The 26,797-nt window shown below is 32.6% G+C and overlaps 1 protein-coding gene across 4 annotated transcripts in view; it reads right to left on the bottom strand.

Moving 5' to 3' along the window:
• LOC149065606 (twitchin-like) overlaps window positions 1-26,797 on the bottom strand; it is an 834,903-nt gene that overhangs the window by 680,302 nt on the left and 127,804 nt on the right. For 3 of the 4 annotated variants that reach the window (XM_089253452.1, XM_089253454.1, XM_089253455.1), the window contains 5 exons: window positions 16,314-16,610; window positions 15,136-15,488; window positions 9,655-9,957; window positions 6,133-6,239; window positions 824-945 (listed from right to left, as the gene is read on the bottom strand). In XM_089253452.1, the coding sequence (XP_089109578.1) occupies window positions 824-945; window positions 6,133-6,239; window positions 9,655-9,957; window positions 15,136-15,488; window positions 16,314-16,610 (1,182 nt within the window). The remainder of the gene's footprint in view (window positions 1-823; window positions 946-6,132; window positions 6,240-9,654; window positions 9,958-15,135; window positions 15,489-16,313; window positions 16,611-26,797) is intronic. The other variant, XM_089253453.1, reaches the window with a different exon arrangement.

Here is a 26,797-nt window from a genome sequence, read left to right as displayed (position 1 = left end):
TTGTAGAGAGCATGTAAAAGAAATGCAGAAAAGGTGCCTTATATACTCCCTACTGATACTGTGTGATGTGTTTTTATTTGTTGGAAAAAGGTTTTTTGTGATGATTTCATTTTTCTCAATGTGATCTATTGTTTTCTTTTGTATTTCTGTAATTTTTTCTTGTGTTTTGAATATTTCAAATATCTTTTTCAATAATGTTGATTTCAAATATGATGATAATTACAATAACTAACAATTTTTTAACTGGTGGAATAAAATTATATATATTCAAGTAGAATACTATTCTAAATGTTATTATTGTTTATTTGTTTGTCTTGAGAATTGTAAGTAAAATTTTTACAATGATCAAAAAAGTGTTTACTGAGAGATCTAATTAGGGTGCAATTTTTATTATCTTCCCAAAAAATGAAAAACACAGTTGAAATTATTCTTGTTTTGTATGATTTTTTTCAAAATTTAGAAAATTTCTAGATATTAATTTTAAATGTAATGGCAGCTTTTAAAAATATATTTTGAAAAAAAAAAGTTTATACCAGTCTGATCTCTTTCATCAAAGTGACATGATTGTTATTTAAATTCTTTGGGAACATTAATTGCTTTAGTAAAAACAAAGATAAATGATAGACAGTTCTCTGTCAAATACTGAAGTTAAAGTTGATAGAGACAGTATTATCAAACCTGTTAAACAAAAGCAGTTTCATAAAATTTCACCAAAATTATTGAGACCTAATTTTTTTTCCTCTAGCAATAACAACAAATAGAAATAACCTGAAAGAATAAAAAAAAATGTAAAACATTATTTATCAAAAAATTTCTGGCATACCTTCAACTGCAGAGTAATTTGTCTGAAAGTCAATAATTGATGGAGCAGTCTCTTTATCACCATCTGGGATAGGCTTCAAAGGTGAGCATGGTTTGTCTATCATTTCTTGAATTTCAGATACACTGAAAGAAATAGATAATATTTTGTTATTTATCCATGACAATATATTATCTATAAACTGGTGATCAATCATACTGACATGACGATAACAGACAAGCCTTTTAATAAAAAATTCAGCAATTAAATTTCACCAAAAGTATTTATAGTTAGGGTTGTCAAATTTGCTCCCCCGGGTAGGGTTTTTTGGGGGAAATTGTATGTTTTCGAAGAAAACGTGTTGCTTTCAGGTCAAAATTTTATTTTAAGGTTAGTTTCTATATTCCAAAAATTGCTGCATAGTACAGTGTTTAGAATATATATATTTTGAAGTATTTTTGAAAGATTTTTTTGGGAGCAAAAATGTGATAAATAATTTCTTGGAATCACACACTTTTTTATATAATTTTTCTGACTACCTTTTTTTTATTTAAGCATTTAGGTAAAACATTCACATATTAAAATGTTACAAGAAACCGCAAACAGAAAATGTAACCATAAACTTAGATATGTAATATATGTATTATATATAATATGTGGTAAACATATCCAAATAAATTATTGCTTATTTATAATACACAATAATTTTTCACACACACAAATCCTTGAATAAATAAATTGAAGCCTCTGTAAAGAAGTAAACCAATGTATGCAAACTGAATTTTCATTCAAAAAATATTTACATGTTTTCATTACTTTTTTATAATTTTTATACAGGTACATGAGACTTTCATAACTAAAATATCAAGAGACAAAAATAACATTATCTCATAACGAAAAGAAAATAGTTTTGTGGGATTCTTGAATTGAACATTGGTAACAAACACCTTTAAGTGAAACAGGACAAAAAGTCTAGTTTTTCCCTGAAAATAAGACTTAACCAGAAAATAAGCCTTAGCTTTATTTTTCAAGATGCTCATAATATAAGCCTGACCCCGAAAATTGGCTTGTTAAAATCGTCATCCAGATGAAGGCATTCTGTAGGTCTGTTGCTATACATGACAGGTTGTCTTGTATAAAATGATATTAATACAATAATATGATATAACATACAATAATGTTGTTGACATTTGTATTTTAATGATAATTAATGTTATTCTCTGTAGTTTTAAGTTCCCAAAAATGGCAAAACACCTCCAGAGTAATGAATCCTCAGAATGACTGCTATCTCCTCCTTTTAACCAGATGATTTTTTAATTAAAACTGCTCTTTTACAAATATTTCAGAATTTAATTTAATAAAGCAGGGATATTTTTCAACAGTGAGGAATTGGAGAAAAAGAGAAGCATGAGAGACTTTAGTTCCTGAAAGTTTGGGTTTGATTTAAAAAAAAAAACTTTATGGTTCTAGTTACATAGCTAAAGGTTTTATTTTTGACATATCAGGACACTTTTGGATACATTTTCTGCAGGGTTTGAAAAATTTGGAGAAAAAAAATTCAGGCACCATCCTGATTTCTCAGAATTTTCATTATCCAAATTCTTATTCATTTTACCATGCACAATCTTCTTGCTACAGTTCCGCATACAACTCAAGGTTCAGATATAATTATGCAGAAGTGGGTGTGTTTGTGTGTGAACAATTATTCCCTTATTGTGTATGGTCAGTTTCATTGATCAATTCCATAGTTTAACATGCACCAAAAATGTATATTTAGACACAGTATAAGATGTACACATAAAGGATATACATACAATTTTTAAGTTACATATTTCTTAAGAGCATGTGGCATCTATAGATGCCTTGGCTAGAGTTTGAGCCCCTAGAAATGCCACCTTATCTGTAGATGTATTGACATGCACTATGGCATGATGCCTTGATGCCTCGAATTATTCTGCTGTTTCACTACAAAAATTACAAATCCTCCATACTACTACCCTGACAAAATTTTTCAGCTGACAGAAATTTGATCAAACATTTTACCCAATACAGCTTAGACGCAGGGCCATCAAAGTCAGCAATATGGTTCCAGGGACAAGAAAAATTTTGATGTCTCCTACCAGGCTAGATGTATCTATGTACTACAAATTTCACTCACACTCACTAAAATCATAGTATCACGTCACATTACCATGAGCGACCTCCACACTCTATGCATGTTCCTTGCTGTGCCTGAGTAATGGGTCCATGTATCAAGACAGACCTTCCAAGGCACACAACAAAGAGCCTATAAGATGACTCTGTCGTCTTGCTTATATAAAGGTTCCTCTCCAGCAAGTGTTTTCAAACAGATCAGGAAGGGCTGGCAGACCTGCCAATGTCAGATGAAAAAAATCCTACTCTATCCATTAAAAGCATAACACTGTCCATTTTCCAATTTATGGAAAAATGGTGAAGAGGGAGGGGTACCTCATACTAAAAATTTATTAGGAAATTATAGAATTATAATCAGAAAAGTAATTGCTGCATGAGAAAAGAAGATATGGTATACTTTAAAAAAAAAACATTCTCAGGAAGAGGGAGAACAGCTTACAGTAATTGAAAAAAATTGTTTGCTTGAGTCTATCTTTTGACATTTGAGCACTACCATAATGTTTCATCTAAAATCCTCCAATTACATAAACACACCAAAAAGATAAAAATTCATTAGACTGATGCTAAAGGGTTGAAAATCAACAGATACTCATAAGTCAAAATTTGACATTCTAGTCACCAGAATGATTAATGTCAATAGAACTATATATAAAACAATAAAATATTGCTTCCAAAAATCCTGAAAATTCCGGACAATGAATAACTCAATAGTGAAGAGTGATTTCATATTTCAGACATAGTAAAATTTTTACGATACTCAATTATCGGGAAAATAATGGTCAATTATTAGAAATCCATCAAAAATGTGTAAATTTCAATTTTTGGAGCAAGTTCATTTAGAAAATTTGGCCTGAAATAAAAAAATAAAATGCTATTTAATTCATGAAAACAAGAAGGGTTGTTATGATTACATGCAAATTTCTAAAAAATATCGATCTATCAAATGAATGCTAACAGGGTGAGGCACTACTCAGTATAGTCAGAGGCGGCTCGAGACATTGTTTTGGTGCATAACCCAAACCATTAAAACTACTGTGGAAACTCCCAGTCTTTCTATCCGTGGGGAGTGAGGAATTTTTGGTTAATGGTTTCCCAGAGAGATGTCGACCAATGGACCATAGATGATTTGTAACGCTGACCAGTTTGCAGCATAGGCAGGAGAATGTCAATATTAGTGGTTCAATAAAAAAATCATATTTTAGAAGCTAAAGCATATAATTGCATTAATGAGCAATAATCATACTAAATATGATACAATCATAACAGCTTCCCCAAATGTTTCAGAAACAATGTAAATCAAGTGGAAGAGCGACTGAACATATATATACACTTCATTAGAAAAAAAAAACACTCAAAATGTTTATTCTACACTTCCTCTTATATAGGGCTGAAATTGGAGGGGGGGGTACAGGCAGATCTGGTGCCCAGAGTGCTAGACTAGATGAGTCGCTGCATTCACTCTTTAACAGTTCCTTCTATATTACACGGGAGTGCCAAAATGCATGCTTGCCCCGACCCACAAAGTATCTAGTTTAGGCCCTGCTCTTATAAACTCCTGTAAATTAGTGTTTTTCAATAGCACTTATCCAAGGACCCTTACTTCAAATAGCAAGGAAACCAAGGACTCCTTATACAAATCCACAACAGGCAAAATGCCCAAAGAGGTGACTGAGAAAAAAGATGCCCATTAAAATACGGATGTCGTATATTTCAAAAATACAGCAACCCAATTAAAAATACAATTACAAAAACTGAAAACTATATATGTTATTGCCAAAGCCCGAAATTGGCCATTATACGAATTGGTAGGTGATCCTTGGCCAAAGTCTGATAACAAAAGACATGATTTTGGAAAGATGTGATTTGAAAAAGTATCTATAAAAAAAAAACCAAGAAGTTGTTGCAAATGAACAACAATTTCAGGTGAAATGACAATTTTTTTTTACTTCCAGAACTATTCATCAGGCAAGAGAAAGTTTGAAAAAAAAATGATTTTCAACTTGAAAAAATTTTACAAGCATCCAAATTTTCAGTTTTGCAATGGAAACCAACACTTTTCCACTACATGCTAGCATGTCTTTGCCATACACTTATACAGGCGCGTAGGAAGTTTTTTTTGGTCTGTGGGTGCTGATCTTGAGCTATACTTTAAGAATTTCTATTTCTTAATTATCATTTATCTTTTTTGAAATATCTTAATTAATTCTGTTGGTGCTCTCAGGCTCATACTTAAAAAAAGAAAGGTGCCGAGCACCCACAGACAGCACCTCTGGCTCAGATGTCACTACCCGTGCATTACTTTGTTCAATTCATTTAGGTGAGAAAAATTCTCTGCTAAGTAGGTGTGAATCAAATTACTAATTCTTTTCTTTCAAAATCATGAACTAAATTACAGTTATGGTCATAAAAAAAAAGTGAACCCTGCTCAAAAGAGATAAAAAGTACAGCCACTAACTAAAACAGAAACTTATCTTCTAAACTGGGAACATTATTATTTCATGTGGCACATTTTTGCAAATGAAAGCTAAAAATAAAGTGTTGAAAAGTCTGTATAGTTCATATTTTTAAAATAAAAATTTAAAATATCATTTTAGTCTTCCTGAATATCTGTCAACATTTTTTTCCCCCCATCTCACACTCCCGGCTAAGAACTAATGAAGTAGACGATTCAGTTTGCAATTGCCATTGGCATAATGTAAGTATCAAATGTATAGAAATACATAAATTGTGATAAAGCTGTAGTTGTTGTTTGAATAGTATGTTGTCTATTCTCGGCCCTGTTGATATTAGTCTCAACAGAATTTTCACCAGATTTACCTTATAAAAAAAAAAGGTCATCACACAGTTGGGCCATGTTAAATGAAAAGTTGTTTTATAGTTGATTAAATACAGTTTTGTGTGATCAAATGTTATATTTTTGATTTATAGCTTACTTTATAGCCTCTTTTGAAGAGACTGAAGCAAAATCCAAAGACGTCTCATTTGTGCACTTTTTTTTTCAATTATATTTTTTTGCCATGATAAAATTATAAATTGAATTTAAGCATGACTCAAAAATTGTTCATATTATCTATTTTTCAACTTTTTTTTGTATCCTCTTCAATGCATATCACATTTTCTTATTTTCCATCTGGCATTCTTTATATTTTCATTCCATAAAGTAAAACTATCATACTAACCTTGCTCGTCTAACATCAATGCTTTTCCGCCTTTTCTGACCAACTTCTAGAACTTCCCCCGGTCTTAGCTTTTTTGCTTTACCTGTTTCATCAATCGCTATACCTTTCTATAAAGTATTAAAAATCTTGTTTGAGGAAAAATAAATTTTTACAATACGTGATGATCAAAAATACATAATTTAATCAGTGCAAATTTTATCATTCACTCATGAATAAAAATAAATTACCTTAAATTACTATTTCCAGCAAATGGAAATGATTTCGTGTATTTATGTTCGTCATTTCAACAGATTTAAAATTTTTTAATTCATCTTTACATGCACAGGGAAAAACTCCATTTAACACATATGATCACAAATCTTGAAAAACAATAAATTGATATGTAATTTTTTTTCAAAAGCATCCGAATACCGAATATATGAAACAAACAGGAAAACGTCTTCTAAAAGTTCCTATGAACTTTCAAAATTTTAAATTTGTGCAACCTTTTTTATGTGTACTAGGCTGTTACTGCTTGTATGCCTGAAAATAAAGTATTAAAACATTCAGAATTATTGCACTAGTTTTACAAAAGCTAGATTTTTTGGTAATTTCAAGTCATTAGTTCTCTTTGCTAAAAATTCTAGAGTAATACAGATTTCTCAGAAAAAAAAAATCATTTGAAACCAGTTTTTTTTTTCCAATATTTTAATTTTCTACCCAAAAGATACGAAAGAACGTGATATTCTAATGATGGTTTTCTTTTATTACATTGTATATTTTGTTTACACTACTAGAAAGTTACATTTTTAGGCATTCTCAAGTATTTAAAATATGATTGGGGAAAACTAATTTCTTTTTGAAGGTACATTTAGACATGTCTATATTGAAAAACCCTGTACTGCTTTCTACATGTGTCAATATATTTTGTTCATGTTCATTGCAATTATGTTTTAGTCGTGAACAAACTAGAAATGAAAGAGAAATACAGGAAAAACAGAGAATTTTGTAAGGTGATCAGTTACTAATTTACAAGAAAAAAGATAGAGAAAGAAGAATTATTCATTAAAGAAACCTTGATAAGCAGTGAGAAAAAAAAGAAAACATACTTACATGCAGCAACATAAGAGTACTTTATGAAAGACAGAGCATGATAGATAAGCAAAGAGTGAGGTAGGTTGTAGAAGAAAGACCTGTAAACAGCTTTAAAGATGAATGCATGCATTTAACTGAATAAAAAAAGAAATCCCATTTATAAGATTTGTTTTTAAAGACCTATGATGAAATACAAAGTCATAAAAAAGAAATTTGGAGCAGTTGCACAGTTTTTATATACATGCATTGGAGTAGAAACTACTACTGTAGATGAATTCAATCATACAAGGAACAGATTTCTAAAAATATTTGAAGTGATACAAACAGATAAGTTATAAGCTAATAAGATGAATTAATAAGGTGAGTTGTACAGCCACTAAGGATTTAAGGAATAAAGACCGGAATTCAGAAATGAGTGAAAGCAGCAAGAGAGTAAAAAAAAATTAATTGGTAACTGGAAAATATGTCATAATGAATATTTTTCAATGTATCTCATCAAAATATACATGAATGATATTCAAAGATCATAGAAGAGTCTTTTTTTGTCTCCAATGACTTTATTTAAGTTATACCTGAGACTATTATGTAAAAAAAAAAAGTATTTGTCGGTGTTCATCAAATATATTTGTATAGAAAATGTAAAACTTACAAAAGAATAATACTACAACTTATTTTGGCAGAAAAAAGTAGATTCTTAAGTTATTAAGTTGCAGGTAGAACAGACTGAAAAAAGTATAAATTTCAAGATGCATTCACAAGTTTAAAATAAATGAAAATTTTTACATTTATATAACATAACATGATACTGCTTGCACAAGTCCATTCTGAAGAAATCCATCCTATCAAATGAATTAATAATAATAATCTCTGAAGGAATTTAAATGATTATGAATTCATAAATTAACATCGAGGTAATTTATTTCTAAGTATGTGCTATAAAAATCAATAATACTGTTTTATGAAATTCATTTGAAATAGAGTCATGGTATATATAAATTAGAAATTTATTTGAAATCTCACTGAAAAGTAAACCACCAAACAAGTTGTTTGTTATCTTTATTTGGCAACAAAAAATAAATAAAAATCTGTTTTATAGTGATATTATATAAAATAGTGTATAACTTTCATTCAGTATATTTTTAATAAAATAAAAATATTACTTATGTCCATGAAATATTTCAGTCAGCTAATTCAAAAAATTAATTTCATATGTATAATTGGTTTAGAGAACCTATTTCACAACAGGCGGAGATAGACTTCGAAGGATAAATGATCTACATGAAGATATCAATGATCTACGAATGAAGATATCAATGATCTACGAATGAAGATATCAATGATCTACGAATGAAGATATCAATGATCTACGAATGAAGATATCAATGATCTACGAATGAAGATATCAATGATCTACGAATGAAGATATCAATGATCTACGAATGAAGATATCAATTCATATCTATGCATATACATTAGATCAGTCGGTTCAGTCATTGATGCTGGGGGGGGGACGACGACATATCTCCATGTATTTCGTATGTTAAATTTGTGTTCTAAAGAATTTCACCATTCATTGTTGCACTATTTTTGCTCTAAATATGTTTTTTCAACTTGTACCCAAAAATTTTTTAAATACTTAATATCACTTATCTTGACATAAAACATTTTCATTTTAAATTTGTGAGTTGAAACATTTGCTAAGTGAAAATATTATGCACAAATTATTTGCAAAAGTACATAATCGTAATACAAAAATCATCAATTCTATTAGAAAATATTAACAAAACACCCAATTTATCCATCTCACCATTGTCATCTTATGCAAAAAAAGGCTAATTTGATTTGAATCTACAAATTAATGGGAATTTTGGTAACTTTCACAAGGATATTATATATATATATATATATTGCTATACTGATATAATATATATTGCTTCCGATAACTGTGTGGTTGCCACACTACAAATCTTATCTACAGCATGAAGGACTTTGAAGAGTTGGTTTTAAACTGTAGTTGATATGGAGTGGATGGAGTGGGCTTTTTAAACAGATTCTGTTTATTCAGTTTTAAGAATTCTGAAAATTCAGCTTAAGACAATTCCATCTTTATTAATTTTTCTTATTTGCATAGATTTTCTGAATTTCTAAAATGTTCTTTTGAATTTCTAAATGTGTTTAACATCAACAAACAAGACTTATTTTCTATGCTCTATTCAATTCCTGAAGAATGAAAATATTCACACTTTTATTTTTATATATTTTTCAACTTGTTTTCTCATTAGTGTAATACCTACAACCAAATATGTAAGCAGCAATAATTTGTTGCAAACAAATGAAGTCATGAGATAAGGTATTATTTTACTATTTTCTTAACTACACTAATAAAAAGAGCATGCAACTAAAGTAATCATGCCAAAAAGATACAGGTCTTATTCTCTAACAACCTACCTCATCAGCAATAATGATTGATCCTCTTCGAGAACCACATGGACTTGGGACATCCACATAGGAGCCCCTTCTAGCTCCTAATTCTGCACTTACATCAGAAGAGCCTTTTCTGGAACCTGGAGCTGGAGATGGCTCTTTGATTGTTGGTGCTTTTGATGCAGGGTGCTCCTTTGTTTCTTCTATAGATATTTGTGGAACTGTTGGCTTCTTCTCTTCAACTTTTAATCCCTTCTTCTCCTCTACTTTGGATACCTTTTTCTCTTCAACTTTTGTCACTTTTTGTTCAGCTTTGACTTCTTCAACCTGGTATATGATTATTGAACCTCATTGTAATATTTATAAAAAACATACAATAGTAGAAGTTAATACACTTTGTTCAAGAGATGGTTAAATATCACATTAAAGTAGAGCTTCTCTTAAATTTCTTTTTTCACCAGATCTGTCTCTAAACCAGACTTAAAATCTCTATTTTTTAATTGAAATTTGTTAATATTCATATTTTATACAATGTTTCTCTAAGAACTACATCCTCATAGTATATCAATTATGCAATCTTCAAATTGTAATGTAAATTTTAAAATATATTTCATCTTTTAATTTGTCAAAAATGGGATAAAATTGGTATCTAAGGTCGGGATTGCACTATAAAAGTTTGATAAAAGATCTTTTACAAAAACTTGAAAAAAAACAAGTCTTTGTTGCCACTTCAACACAACACCCTGTATAAATGTATCTATACCAAAACTTTTCCTTCAGCTTTTATGTTATGATCTGATGTAGATGTTGTTTACCTTGATTTCCAGAAGGCATTCAATCGGGACCAACATGGTAAACTCTTAAAGCGTTTACAGGAGATTGGAATTGGGGGCAACTTGCTGAATTGGATAGAATCATGGTTAAGAGATAGGTCGCAACGAGTTATGGTGAACGGGGAATTCTCTGGTTGGACAGGTGTCACAAGTAGAGTTCCTCAAGGAAGTGTTCTTGGCCCTATACTTTTTTCACTTTTTATCGATAAACTTGATCAGGGTATTGATGGGATTACTAGCAAATTCTCGCAGATGATGTGAAGCTAATGGGGGTAATCGGGAATGAAAGCGATAGGGAGTTGCTCCAGACCAACTTAAACAGGATTTCAGAATGGGCAAATGAATGGAGCGTGACATTTAGCGTAGCGTTGATAAGTGCATGGTCGCTCATTTTGGTTAGAACAACCCACGGTTTTCTTACGAGTTGAATGGTGGTGTCACAATGGTGTTCAATAGGATGGACAATAAATTATTAACAAGCCATCAATCGACTGCTTTGAGAAGGGGACATCAGTATTGATTGGTGAGTGAAAATTCTGGTTGTGGTGTCGCAGAGAATTTTTCTTTATTAGGGTTGTTAATGAATGGAAAAACTTACCCCAGAATGTTCATAAATGTTAACACAACTGACATGTTTAACAAGAAATACATTAAACATGTTGGGGGTAAATAGAGAAGATATCAATACTTAGATAAAACAACCATAAATATTTTTTATGGGCATTCTTATCATATTTTGTCATCTATATATATAAATAGTTTTTAGTTTTTATAATTACATTTTTAATTGGGTTGCTGTATTTTAGAAACATATGATATCCATATTTATTATGGTCATCTTCTCTCAGCCACCTCATTGGGCATTTTACATGTGTTGTGGCTTTGTATTTGTATTTTTCTTCTAATTTTCGTTGACTTGGGGGGAGAGGGGTGCGCATGAGCCCCATAAGCAACCTTGGGTACGCCTCTGACCGCATGTTACCAGCAGCACAACATGATACAGGCATCCCACACACATGCTATTTTATAAGAAATTTTCACTTGGGAAAAATTGGCACTCAAAGAGGAATTATCTCCAGTCAGAGGCATACATGGGGGGGGGGCGCACAGGGTACCGTTCCACTCCCCCATAAGACAATCGAAAATTAAAATAGTCTTAAATATTTTCTTCAAAAAAAGAAATCAAATGAAAATGTCTTTCTATGCTACCTTAACAAATTTTTAATTTAATATTATGTTTTTTTGAAGGTTAGAAATTCGAATTCTTTGAAAAAGATTACTTATGGCCCCTCCTCTCTGAATCCTGATTTCAAAGGCTGTTGTGGCTTTGTATTTGTATTTTTCTTCTCATTTTCGTTGACTTGGGGGGGGGGTGTGCATGAGTCCCATGAGCAACCTCGGGTACGCCTCTGACCGCATGTTACCAGCAGCACAACATGATAGTGGTTATAGGCATCCCATGCTATTTTATAAGAAATTTTCACTGATGGGGCACTTGTGCCCCATATATTATTGTTAATTAATGTATTGACTATATATTAATTAACAATAATATATGGGGATGTAACTAACAATAACATATGACATACGGTGTCGTTCTACATCACTCAAGTTTCCCGCGGCACACATTCTTAGGTTACTTAAGTGATCTGTGGCATATTTGAGAATAGTTTGAGTGACAATCATTTGATTCTGCTGCTCCTAAAAGGATATGACAAATGGCATAGGTTCTTAATTAAGGCCCTGCTCATGAGTGACCATTGGCTAACTTCATCACAAAGAGGGACTGTCACCAACATATCCTTAAAGACAGACGCAGCATCATTCTCCACTTCCCCACCGCCTCTAACTTTTACAAACATTTGAGATTCAATAGTGATGGAATCACTCATTAAGTATTGTATAGCTATATTTCTCATGTAGTGGGGTTCAGTATACACAAAAACATTCATAAAACTGCAGTACAGTGGAACACCCATTAATACGACTCTCATTCATACAACTTTCTTATTTATGCACGTTTGGCTTTTTTTGCAATTCATTCCTATACATTTTAATATTAAAATATTTAATTTCTTAGAAATTAGATTGACAACATCAACTACACGGCAAAAATTCTATTTCTGTCAATAGAATTTAAATTTTTTTTATGTAGCATAAAGACGTCACTGAAATTAATCTTTTTATGAATACTATCACCAGAAAAGCCATAATTTTTAGTATGATTGTCAACAGATATATACTTGCATTCAGCAAGCATGACCTTCGCCTCGGCAGTTCTCCATATGCGCTCTGTCTGACTTTTTATGAGAGCAAAAAACCCAGAGAAGTCCGTCCCTGAAGAACTTATCTTTTTAGTTGATCTATATCAGGGGTGGCCAACAGCTGGCCCGTGAAGGGACTTTGTGCAGCCCGGGACAAGGTAAAAGTACCATGAAAAAATTAAATTTGTGATCATTATTTGAACTATCGGTTCCAACAGCAGATTTCTTGATTAACAAACTGCTTACAAACTTCTTATTTCGTTTAATAACAAAATTATTAATTAATTTAATAATGGAGCGGCTTATACATTCCAGTTATTGGTCATAAAAGGTCATTAAAGAAAATTGATCATAAATAATCGGCCTCGCAAATGGCGAAAACTTTATGTTTGTGTTTTTTCTTTGACTCCCATCATATTAGTAGAGTTTGAAGTTGAAACTGCTCCAACAAAACAAGAAAATGGCAAATAGAAAGGCTAGTGGGGCAAATCCCGCTTTGAAATGTCATTCGCGAAAAATTTAATATTTTTAAATGAAGTATTTATCGAGCTATTAAATATATAAAGTCACTGTGTTTTTTTGTTTTTTTTTGTGAATTAGCAAGTTTTCATTGGCTCAAAAGTTGAAATTTTTAGGGGCTTCAGACAGATAAAATGAACTGAACCATTTTGATTTTTTTTTATTCACAATAAATAACAATTACAGAATTTTTACAATTTTGAATTTATATGTATAATTTACGTTTTGCAATTCATGAACCACACCCTCAACCGTTAGCCAAAAATGCTGAAAATTTCAAAGTCAAATATCTCCATTAACCTGGCATTTAAAGATATGCAATTTTTTGTGAATGACTTCTCAGAGCTACATTTACATTTCACTGATTAGAATTTTTAGCACATAGGAACTGCATAAAAATGTAATTTCTTCATTTTTTACGTATATGACCCCTCAAACAAATTGTGAGATTTTAATGCATTGCATGTCATTTGAAAACTTTATATAACTCAATGTTTCTGAAGTCAACGGTTGCAGAGATATCTGCTGTGCAAATAATTTGGGACAGCCTGCATATAACTAGAGGCGGATATAAACTAGAAAGGTAGAAAGATTGGGGGGGGGGCCATGATGATGATGATGTCATTTTATATATATGAATTACATTATATCAGTTGACTCAACCATTAATGCTAGAAGGGGGAAAGCCCCCCTTCCCCCATACATCTGCCCATACATATAAAATCAATTATATCAATATTTGACTAAAACTAATACTGTATTATAGATAGAATCTTATGACATTTCTTGAACTGGAATAAAAATTGAATAAAATTGAAAAAAATAATAGAAAACAAAAATTCATATTTTCTAGAAACTTTTCATTTGAAAATGTTTTCTTTAGAACCCCCCCCCCCTAAAAAAACACAAGAAAGAAAAAATTCTAGTAATGATCTTCAACACGTGGAGTTTGTATTGTTCGGTTAGTAGAGATGAATGAGCCATTTTTCAAAATTCTGATTGGTCAGTTGATTGGTGTGGATCATCATTTTTTCTACATGTTCATCTCTCCCTTCCAGAAGAAGTATGAGTTCCTACTCACATAGGCGGAGATAGACTTGGAAGTCTGGAGGGGGGCACGATGATGATAATGTCAATTCATATATACATTAGATCAGTCAACTCCACATTTTGATGCTGGGGGAGGGCATCACCCCCCCTCTCGTTTCTCTGCCCATGCCTACTCATCAACAATAAACTTTAAGGGGCTGTATGTATTTTGTTAAACCATTTGTCTGACATTTCTCCCTCATGAAGAGTATTATACACGCGGTAAAAGAAACCCAAACAATTTTGTGGTTTCTCATTGCATTTACTTTTTATTTTCCCCCTTTTAGTTCTTGATTAAATCTGAGATACCATGAAAAACCTTTTGTTAAAAGCAACAAAATTGCCACACAATTAGCATTTTACCAAACTGCATTATTTTGCATGTTATATTTAAAATCTAACTAAATGATAAATTGTAATATTAAAAAACTAAATTAAATAAATTACTAAATTAAATTGTAACACAATTGACATGTTTAAAAACAAATACAATAAACATGTTGAGGTAAATCGAGAAGCTATCCATACTTAGAATAAGACAACCATAAGTATTCTTTACGGGCATTGTATAATATTTTATCATGTGTATATATTGTTTACAATTTTTGTTAATTACATTTTTAATTGGGTTGCTATATTTTTGAAATATATGACATCCATATTTTTATGGGCATCTTTTTCTCAGCCACCTCATTGGGCATTTTGCCTGTTGTGGCGTTGTATTTGTATGATGGCTTTTTATAAGTGGGTCCTACTGTATACCATGCAATATTTCTTCAACAATACTTGATTAAACTCACCTTTTTTTCTACTTTTAGACTTTCCTTTTTTTCAACCTTTATCTCCTCTTTTTTCTGAACTCTAACTTCCTCTTTTTTTTCCATTTTTATTTCTTCTTTTTTTTCCATTTTCATTTCTTCTTTTTTTTCCATTTTTATTTCTTCTTTTTTCTCCATTTTCTTTTCTACTTTTGATTCTTCTTTTTTACTCACTTGTTTTTCCTCTTTCTTCTCAACCCTTTCTTCCTTTTTCTCAACCTTTTCTTCCTTCTTCTCAACCTTATCTTCTTTCTTCTCAACCTTTTCTTCTTTCTTCTCAACCTTTTTTTCTTTCTTCTCTACCTTTTCTTCTTTTTTTTCCTCATCTTTCTTTTCTGTAGAAAAACATGTAACAATGTATAAATAATGCAGTATAATGAACTTGAACATTAACTAAACTTTGTTATAACATCAACTAGACTATTGAAACCTTATTATTCTATTTTTATGCTAGTACCAGTTAATTAGGGATGATTTCAGTTTTATCATTTCACGTGGTGGCATACATTTTTTATAACAGCGTTGTAAATACATGAAATAGCTTACCTTCTGTTGTTGTAAATTAAAAAAAATATATGATAAAATGGGATTCTAATATATATATATATATATACACATATAAATGTATATGATATTCACAATAGAGAAAATCCAGAAGCTATCTTCTTTCAATGGTGTCCATATTTTTTAAAGGTAGTGTATATTGTTGTTTATTTCTAAGTTCTTTTAGTTGGTTGCTTTATTAATCTGTTTGCTGTGTGCAAGTATTATGGACATCTATATTTATTGAGAGGATAATCTTTTTCATATACCTCCTTGAACAATTAAAGTGTTGTGACCTTAACATTTATTCATGATAAACTTTTTTGAGCCAGAATTTTATTTCTCAGAAACTCATTTATAACAAAGAAAAGTGACAGAAAAATGTATAATTAATTAACAATAATATAGTATATAAATGTATAATTAATTAACAGTAAATTAGCTCAGTGAAAAAAAGGAGAAACTAGTGAAACAAAACCAGTTGGACAAAACATTGACACAAAGTAAATCATAAATTATAAATAAATGAAAAAACTTTCAATGAAATTACATTTTTTCAAAGGTAAAGCAAAACTATAGAATAAAAAACTATCTGTATGTACAATAATAATACTTACCTTCAATATCAACTTCAACTGCAGTGGAACTTATCTCACCCTTTTCATTTTTTGCCATCAATTTGTAATGTCCTGCATCAACTGAAGATGGCTTATCAATTTCTAAAGCTACAGCAAATTCGCCCTTAGAAACTTCATGAATACGAATTGAATGTTTTGAATCTTCTTTAATAACTGTACTTTCCTTGTACCATGAACAAGTCGGTTTTGAAACAGACATCACTCTGCATTCGATCACAACAGTTTTATTTACTTCTTTTTTTATTATCTTTGGTTTTTCTTTAATAACAGGTGCCACTGAAATCAAGAAATATTACCAGTAAGTAAACCATAAGCGCAACTAAGTTTATAAAGAATTTAATGCTCAAACGTTAGGTGATCAGTTTTTGGCAGAATTTGATGAAGTATATGAAGTATACTTCCAGAGGGTTCTACTCTGGGTGGCTTGTCTTCCCCATATATTTCCCCCAAACTGGAACAAAAGTAATATTGTGATATTAAAAAGTGCACAGCTAATTGAAACCACTTTCTTTGAAATGTTCACATATGTATTCCTGTTAAAATTTGTGGGCATATGTCCCAACACAACGTACTCCAATTTTTTTTGAAAATTAAATATTTTTCATTTATTTTAATGGCTTGTAAGAGGATGTATTATTATATTTGAAAAATTTCTACAATTGGAAGTGCAGTGATATTTCGGCTTAAGAATTTTTGGCTAACAGAGATTTTTTTCACACTATTTCTACCTCTGCTAACAACCATTATATTTGATGTACACTGCTCAAAACAAGTAGGGGAGCAAGCAAAAAAGTGAAGAAAACCGTGCGAGACAGCCACGTATTGGCATACAGTGGATAGTACATGCGTATCAATGCACAATACAGAAAAAAGATGTAAAAAAATTTGGAATTAAGCTTTAATTCTTTGAAAATATGAAAAAAACATGAAAAGATGATTTAGGGCAACAATTTGGTTACATGTAAACGATAAAAAAAAGTACTGTTTAGACATGATGCATGAGTTTTAATAGGGCGTGTGGTCTCCTTGAACAGCTAAGACTGCTGCACACCTGTTTGCCATGGATGCGATGAGGTTATCGATCAGACTTTGGGGAATACTGTTCCACTCCTCAAGAAGTGCAATCTGCAAGTCTCGGACAGTAACAGGCGGCCTTGGTCGTGCAGCAATGCGTCGTCCAAGCATGTCCCAAACATGCTCGATTGGATTCAGGTCAGGAGAGCATGCTGGCCATTCCATACCATGTATTGTTTCAGCTTCAAGCATGTTCTCCACCAGACGAGCTCTATGTGGTCGGGCATTATCATCCTGGAAAACAAAGGAATCTCCAATGGCTCCAGCGTAAGGGATGACATGGGGTCGCAGTATCTCGTCTGCATACCTTCGGGCCGTCAAAGTGCCACTCCGAATGATATGCAGGTCCGTACGTCTGCCTATGCTGATTCCACCCCATACCATCCAACCAGCTCGTCTGTATTGTGACCTTTTACGAACGAATGCAGGGTTATTTCGAGTGGCCCTGTCCCTCCATACCAGAACACGTCGGGTGTCACACTCCAGACTGAATCGGGACTCGTCTGTAAACAGCACTTGGCTCCAATCATGTTGCTCCCAATCTCGATGTTCAGCAGCCCATCTTCTTCGGGCCGCACGGTGGCATGGGGTCAACGAAATGCAGACCATTGGCCTACGTGCATAGAGCCCTCCCTCATGAAGCAGATTACGTACTGTTTGGCTGGACACCCTTCGTCTTGTTGCCAAGAGCAACCGTCTTTGCAGCTGCGTAGCATTCTCTGTTCTGTTTCGACGGGCTGTTAACCGTATATACCGGTCATCAGTTGCTGTAGTGGCGTGTGGCCGACCTTGCCCTGGTCGACGTCTAACATTTCCTGTTTCCTGGAATCGATTCCACAGCCTTGCAACAACACTTCTGGCGACTCCAACAGCGTCCGCGACACTACGTTGTGTTTGTCTGGATTCCAGCCTGCCTATAACACGCCATGCCATGGATTCTGGTAAATCACGTTGTTGAGACATCCTCAAGTCACCTTGTCTCAAAAAAAAAATACTGCGCAATCAAATTTCACAGTTACGGCAGTAAAACAGACGTTTCTGCAACATCCCGATTTCTGCCCTTATCTCCTTTTTCTGGTTTTTGACGTCATGAACTTTGATTTGCATATGAAGTTGTCTTCTTCCGTTTCCTGCTAGGCTTTAAATTATGGATGATTCATTTTATGTTACTTATCGGTATACACCTTTGCGTAATTTTGTTAAAACCATGTGCTCCCCTAATTGTTTTGAGCAGTGTAGATGCACACACTCATTTTACACAGCAGCATTGGGAGCTGAATTACCATGCAATCGTAGTCAGAATTACCATCATTCAAGCCTGATTAATTTACGTCTGTCAATGAATCTCTCTCTCTCTCTTTCCAGGTATACCTCTGTCTCTTTCCAAGAAGCATTTTATCCATTTCATATGAAATGAAAGATTAGGATAAAAAGGGGGGGGGGTTGTGCTTCCAATGCATGACTCTAGCTGTTCATTACAGCCTTTGGTCAGTTTTTGTCTTTTTCACAGTGCTTGTCTTTGTGTCTTATAAAAAAAATTGCCCTAACATTTTGGACTGTTCTTGGAATGAACTAAACAATTTCCCATGGAAACCTATGGGAAATATATAAATACAAATACAAAGCCACAACAGGCAAAATGCCCAACGAGGTGGCTGAGAAAAAGATGCCCATAAAAATATGGATGTCATAAATTTCAAAAATACAGCAACCCAATTAAAAATACAATTAACACAAATTATAAATAATATATACACATGATAAAATATTATACAATGCCCATAAAGAATACTTATGGTTGTCTTAATCTAAGAATGGATAGCTTCTCAATTTACCCCAACATGTTTATCGTATTTCTTTTTAAATGTGACAATTGTGTTACAATTTACTACCTCTGGGGGTAAGCTATTCCATTTATTAACAACCCTATTAGAGAAAAATTCCCTGCGACATCATAATCTTGCATTGTCCCTCACCAATCGATACTGGTGTCCCCTTGTAAAAGCAGTCGTTTGGCGGTGTACTGAAGGTTCATGGTCCATCTTATCCATCCCGTTGAAAATTTAGAACATTTGATCATATCTCCTCGACACCTACGTTCATCCAATATAAACATATTCAGAAAATGAAATCTCTCTTCATAAGTCCCGTGTGCCAATAAGGACATGTGTAGCTCTTCTCTGCACCCCTTCAGCCAAGTCTACGTCCCACTGTAGGTATGGTCTGCAAAACCTTACAGCATATTCCAGCCCAGGACGAACTAAGCCGCGGAAAAATTAATTTAAGAGAACGCGAAGAGACCTTTTTGAAAATGAGACCAAGCATTCTATTTGCTTTTTTGACCACAGATGAACAATATTCAGAAAACCTAAGCCGCTCATCAATGAGAATTCTCAAATCGGTGACCCTAGTTGCATCCGGTATAATGACACCATTCAACTTGTAAGAGAACCGTGGGTTGTTCAAACAAAAATGAGCGACCATGCACTTATCTACACTAAACGTCATGCTCCATTCATTTGCCCATGCTGCAATCCTGTTTAAGTTGATCTGGAGCAACTCCCTATCGCTTTCATTCCCGATTACCCCCATTAGCTTCACATCATCTGCGAATTTGCTAGTAATCCCATCGATACCCTGATGGAGTTTATCGATAAAAAGTGAAAAAAGTATGGGGCCAAGGACACTTCCTTGAGGAACTCCACTTGTGACGTCTGTCCAACCAGAGAATTCCCCGTTCACCATAACTTGTTGCAACTTATCTCTTAACCATGATTCTATCCAATTCAGCAAGTTACCTCCAATTCCAGTCTGGTGTAAACGCTTCAAGAGTTTACCATGTTGGACCCAATCGAATGCCTTCTGAAAATCAAGGGAAACAACATCTACATTCTTGCTCTTACCCAAAGCCTTAGTCACGTGATCATAGAAGCAAAGGAGGTTAGACCCATGCTGATTTTCTGACACTACATTATTCTCATCTATCCACTTCACAAACTGCCTTTTGATGATAATTTCCAAAATTTTCGAATTCGTCAAACTCACTTGACGATAATTGGACACAGATTCTCTACTACCCTTCTTAAATATCGGAAGAACATTAGCAAGTTTCCAATCCCTTGGGATGATACCCTCAGCAAAACTGCTCCTATATATATATGTGCGACTGGCCCCAACAATTCATTAGCACATTCCCTGAGGACCCTGGGATAGATATCATCTGGTCCTGGTGCCTTGCTTGCACATACATTTTTTAGAAGATTCAGGAGCTCCATGTCTTCCACTTGAATATCGTTGAGGATTTTATTACCCCATGCAACACCCGTATATTGAATATCATTATCTCCATTAAAAACCGACACGAAAAAGTATGTTATGAGTATCAATGTGTATGATTCTGGAAATATTTATCTTCATCAGCCAAGGTATGTATACATATAAGATTAACAGTTTAAGAATTTGATATTGGATAACAATAAATGAATAGACTTTATATATATGTATTCAGAGCTGGAGAAATTCCAGGTGCCAGGTTGCCATGGTGACTAAGATATTAATATTGAAGGTTAAAATTTTCTATGTGAAGTTATTAAATTGGAGCATGAAGACAATGTTTGGAATTTACATCAGCATATTTATCAATAACAAAGATGATAACCGTGTCCTGGAAAAGTCTAAAGAAATACTATTTTTTACCTGTTTTTTGTGAAAAAAAAATGTTCAGAGTCTAGATCTTTTTGTAATTTGTCAAGCCCTGCCAGCTATCAGGGCTGGACAAATCTATTGTCTTACATGCTAGGGGAATGTAAAAATTCTAAAGGGCACATTTTTTTCAACCAAATGTCTAATGCCAGCACGTAAAAAAAAACAAAAATTAAAACCCCTTGTGTTTTTATTATTATTATCGGTGATGCTAATGTTTCTCCCAAATCTCTTCTTTTTAATTTTCTGTTCTTAAACACCAACATCTCTTCATACAACCAGTTTTCAGTATATATATTGTACGTTCGACAGAAATAAAGGCATTGGAAGACTAATTTTTATGTTACTGAAATTACCACAAGGCTGAGATAAATCATTTTGCGACTCACGTCAATAACTGTATGTGTGTGTAATAAGGCGAGTATGAGTTCCTATTAGGTCATCTTTTTGTGAACATATAATATTAATAGAAGCTATAAAAATATAATTTATTCATTTCACTCACCTATTCGGTAGAGGTAAACATATATAGGAATAGGTGAAAAAATTAAGGCTGCCCGATTCAAGCAATTTAATATTCTGAACATAATAATTGCCAAAACTTATAATTTCTTCACTTGGATCGAATTGGTTATTTTTTGTTATTATTCACAGATTTCCAAACTACTTTCGATTATACTGTTGATTGTTTTTCTAGAAACTCCTCTCAAATGGTACCTACTTGTGAGGAAATGAGCTGATGATTTCAAGAATATGAAAAACTACTGTTCACAGTGGAGACAATAAATTTTGGCCTTGTCGTCTAAAACTCCAACCACACTCAATTTGAAAATAAAATCATCAGTTTTCGATGAATCAAATTCGGTCCAAATATTGATTCAAATATTTAATTTAGTCACTTATCCAAAATGTTCTGTAATAAACATGATTGATATGACATACCTAATCAGTTTTTCAAACAAATCAAGTTAATTCAAAAATTTTTAATAAAACTTTTAATCAAATTGACAGAGTCGATTAACTCAACTAAAATTTTTAACTGCGATTGACAATTGATTGATTAACCGACCCGTTTAATGGATTAATTGTACCAGTCCTAGTTTCTATGTTATATAAATACAATTTATACAAAAATTGTCACGTTTTTACGACAAATAAATTCAATTGGTTGAATGGTTGACGCGTTTCGGCTCTTCAATGGAGAGCCGTCATCAGGACCTCGTGGTCAGAATTCACACGAAGGAGTCATGGAGGAAATAACCTTCGTACCAATTGAATTTATTTGTCTTAAAAACGTGACAATTTTTGTATAAATTAAAACCAGGCAAAGTTTCTCATTTTTGTGATAAATACAATTACAAATACAATTTGGATACTTTTTCCAATTGAAATATGTTTTCATTACCGGGGGAGAAGATTTTTTTTTATTTTATATGCTTATGGCCCTGAATATTTTGCAGCCTAGTTCTGCTGAGACCCTTGCACTCGCCCATGTCTGGTCCTGGAATGTAAATAGGCCATGATTTTATGAGCGAAGTGAACAGTAACATACTAACTTTTTTCCAGACAACAACAGTATGAAAAATTATAATTGACTGATCTTGGATTTCTGATTGGTGACCACATTCATTTTATGAGTCCAAAAATTCATAAATTTGACACTGAATCTAATGGGATGTCTTAAAATGGGGACGGGGCAATAGGAAAAAAAATCTGACAAAGGCTGAAAGACGAATAAGATTGGAAAACTGTGCTGGTTTTTATCATATCAACAGTCACAGTAGTAATAAGGCAGATTCAGATGATTTATATAAAAAATTTGTGAATCCTATATGAATTATTTTCATTTAAGAGAAATTATGTGAATAACTACTACATGAGGCTATTTGGTGCATTCTTTTAAACCAAGAGAAATGATTTTTCTAATTAAATAAGTAAATCCAGTAATATATATACATATATATAATGTTTAGTAATATTTTTCGGGCAAGTAAATTTTCGCAGATTTGGCCGGCCCTGCTGGCAGTTATGTATAACTACCAATTGTCTCAATAATTTCAATGAATTTGACCACATTTATTCCTTTTACCTGCAATTATGCATGATTTACAAATGAGGTTAGCAAGTTCGACAAATATGGAAAAATCATCATAATTTAACCACTGGTTGGTTTCCCCCATAGCTGATGCGTGCACTACGCATATTTTACCATAAAAGTTAAATTAAAATAAGTGTGAAGTATATAAAAACATAAAAATTGTTATCTATCTTGTAATGTCTCTTTCTTTACATTTATTACCATGTGCAAACATAACCAGCAATACCGATCGAATTCATTATTCATAACCAAAGTTGCATAATGTTCAGCAAATTTGAGTACTTCATTGATAATATTTACCAAATCAAGCTGGGAGTCATGCATAATAACCAACAAATGTGATAAATTTGCAATATATGAACAAAATTTATCAAACTTATTAAAACTGCCAGTGATAATGAAAATAATCACTGGATTTATCACTTTTACAGTAACATACTCAGTTAGACCCACTTATAAAGAGGAATTCATTTCCAGCACAAGTGCTCATTAGATCTAGTCACTCGTAAAATCTGTTTTCAAGCAAAAAAAAAAAAAGAAATTTTTGGAAATTAAGTGCAAAATTAATTATAGAAAGCATAAATAATATTATATTGATATTTGATGGATAAAACATTTTTTTTCACTTTTCTTCTAGCACCTTTATGATTTTTTATTTTATCTTCAATAGTTAAAACTTTGCTTTTGAGCATTTTTTTCCTCAAATAATAAAGAACACAGAAAAGCAAAAAATACCATGATGATTCTCATATATATAATCATGGATTCTCTATGTCTGTATTACAAGTTGATCAAGGGCTGAATTAGTCATTTTTTAAAATTCTATGATTGGTAAGTTTATCTTCATTTCCGATACTCATTCCTCTACCCCCTTCAGGCAAAGTGTTGAACTTTCTGAACATTGACAGCAAAACTAGAAGGATTTTGTAAGTAGAAGGGAAAACTAGCCCGATAGGTCTTTCACTGAAGCATTTGATTGACAGTCATCCCTTGTCAAAGTGCATTATCTCAAATCTTTTTTTTACATGTTAACTGTTGGGGATTTTGCCCCACTAGCCTTTGTATTTGCCATGCCAGTGAAGATAAAAAATGACCACTTGGTTTGGCAAAGCCCTTTTCTTGTTTTCCTGAGGCAGCTTCAACTTCAAACCTTACGAATATGAAGGCAGTCAAAGAAAAAACTTTCACAAAAGATTTCGCCATTTGCGAGGCCAATTTTTTATGACTGGTCTTTTTTTTTTTCAAGATTCAAGAAGGAAAAGGAAAGTTCAACTGAAAAGATAAGTTTTACAGGGACCGACTTCTCTGGAATAGGTCTTTTGCTCTCATAAAAAGTCAGATGAAGAACAGATAGAGGATGGCAGAGGCGAAGGATATGACCATTGATTGATTTTTTTTTCAGATGCTCATTAAAGTGAAAATGATTTAGTTATATGACCCTGGGAGTAGAAAGGATCTAAAGTTACCGGGTTATCATCAGATACTGGGGTTAAAACATTCTATTTTAGAGCAATATAGATAGATAAATAGCAGTGTAGTAGCACAAAACCATTCAAATTCGGACATCGGGTGGTCTCCAGATCCGAAGAAAGGGGAATGAAGAAAAAAAATACAGTGGAGAGAGAGAATCCCGTTTATATGACTTTCGACAGACAGAATTACGACATAGTTTTTATTTAGCAATGATTCTCCCATAACTTTTATTTAACTTTCAGATTATGCTTAAAAGTTATCTGAATATGAAGAAAACAAAACAAGGTCATGAGATTATGATTTTTTGATAAATTTAATCCAATGATGACTTTGCTCCTTTACTTTAATCTCTCTCTCTCTCTTCAGGATTCTTACGATTATTTTACAAATGACAAAAAAAGAAGAGAATTAAAAACAAATTTATAAGATTTTCTGTGAACAATACTGTTTATATTTACAGATTTATTTTCATTATATTTTTGTTTTTGCAACCGTTTCCAAAAGTAACTTGCATATTTAATTTCTTCACAAGTTTCATTCATTCATAGATCCAGATTTTTTTGTCGAAATTTTCATTTTACGTTCAAGAGAGAAGGGGAGGGAGGCTTTTCTTTTCTTTTTTCTTCAGAAATTAAGAAAAGTTGATTCCATGCAGCCAGCTAGCAAGCAAGATACCACAACCAAAGAAAATTCTACTGGAAATGAAAGAACGAACTCATATATTGTACTTGTTTCTCACCAGCAGACCAGTTGCAAATGCTTCAGGAATAACACTGGGAAACAAAGCGCTAACACAATGGAAAAAACTCAGTAGGAACATGTAGTATGTGAAGAAGAACTATGGTCTGTACATCTAGTATAGTTGCCTTTCAACAAATGTAAATTATTTTGTTTATGGTTCGCTGTGTTCCCGTATTTCTCAAAAACTTACAATAAACAAACTATTTTAGAGCCCACTTTAAAGGGGTCATCAGCTTGCTGAATGTTTATGCATCTGTTTATAAAATCATACTAAAAATTATGGCTTTTCTGGCAATAATATTCGTAAAAATATTCATTTCAGTGACGTCTTTTGCTACCTACAAAAAAAATTGAAATCCTATTGACAGAAATAAAACTTTTACAGAGTTTCTGGGTTCCAGTTGAAATGAAAATGCAGTTTAATTGATGTTGTGCATCTAATAAATTAAATATTTTAACATTAATATGTATAGTAATAAACTGCGACTGAAGCCAAATGTGTATAATGAATGAGTAAAAGAGTAAAAGTAATATAAAGAGAGTCGTATTAACGAGTGTTCCACTGTATTGTGGTTTTATGAGTGTTTCTATGTAGACTGAATCCCACTCTGTAAGTATACAATACTTTAAGAGGGATTCCGTCACTATTGAATTTCAAATGTTTGTAAAAATTAGAGAGGTGGGGGAAGGGGAGAATGGTATGGCGTCTGTCTTTGGGAGATGTGTTGGTATCTCTTTGTGATGAAGCTAGCCAATGGTCACTCTCAAGCGGGGCCATACAGTAATAACAAACCATAAAAAAATACTGATCAAAACCTGGGGTATCATATGTCAATGCCTTTTTAGCCGGAGCTGTGTTACGTAAGATGAGATTTGAGATGATTATAACCGGGAATTTATTATTTGCAAATGTGGACTTTTACTTTTAGCTTCAGATTTGTTTTTTAAATTAAATATTTGTTTTTCATCTCTTGATGTGTTCATTTTGGATTGTTTTTGTGTTATAACTGAAAAAAGATAGAAATCAACATCTACATTTTAACATCGGAAAAAAAGTAGAATTTTTTTCTTGTTTTTATTTTCCATTCTAAAGTTTGAGTGTTCGTATGTGTTTCTTTACTGCCTGCTCAAGCTAGAACAGTGTTGATAACTTAGTTATTTTACAACTAGACCAGGCCTTTTTCTTGGCCATTTGGATGGAAAAAATATCCATCTAGTTGCTAGTTGTTTGCCTAGTTCAAAAATTTTTTTTGTGTACTAGTAGTCTATTATTAAATACGTGAAAATACAGGAATGTGCCGGGAAATATGAGATGTATGGTCATCCAAATAATGATTAAAATTAATTATGGTTGTTTTAAGTCTGGTTTCTAGTT

Source organism: Pholcus phalangioides, unplaced genomic scaffold, assembly GCF_987345545.1.
Source record: "Pholcus phalangioides strain wild (caught in Gottingen) unplaced genomic scaffold, Ppha-v1.0 ptg000039l_1, whole genome shotgun sequence".
Taxonomy (NCBI): Eukaryota; Metazoa; Arthropoda; class Arachnida; order Araneae; family Pholcidae; genus Pholcus; species Pholcus phalangioides.
This window is presented reverse-complemented; position numbering and strand designations above follow the sequence as displayed.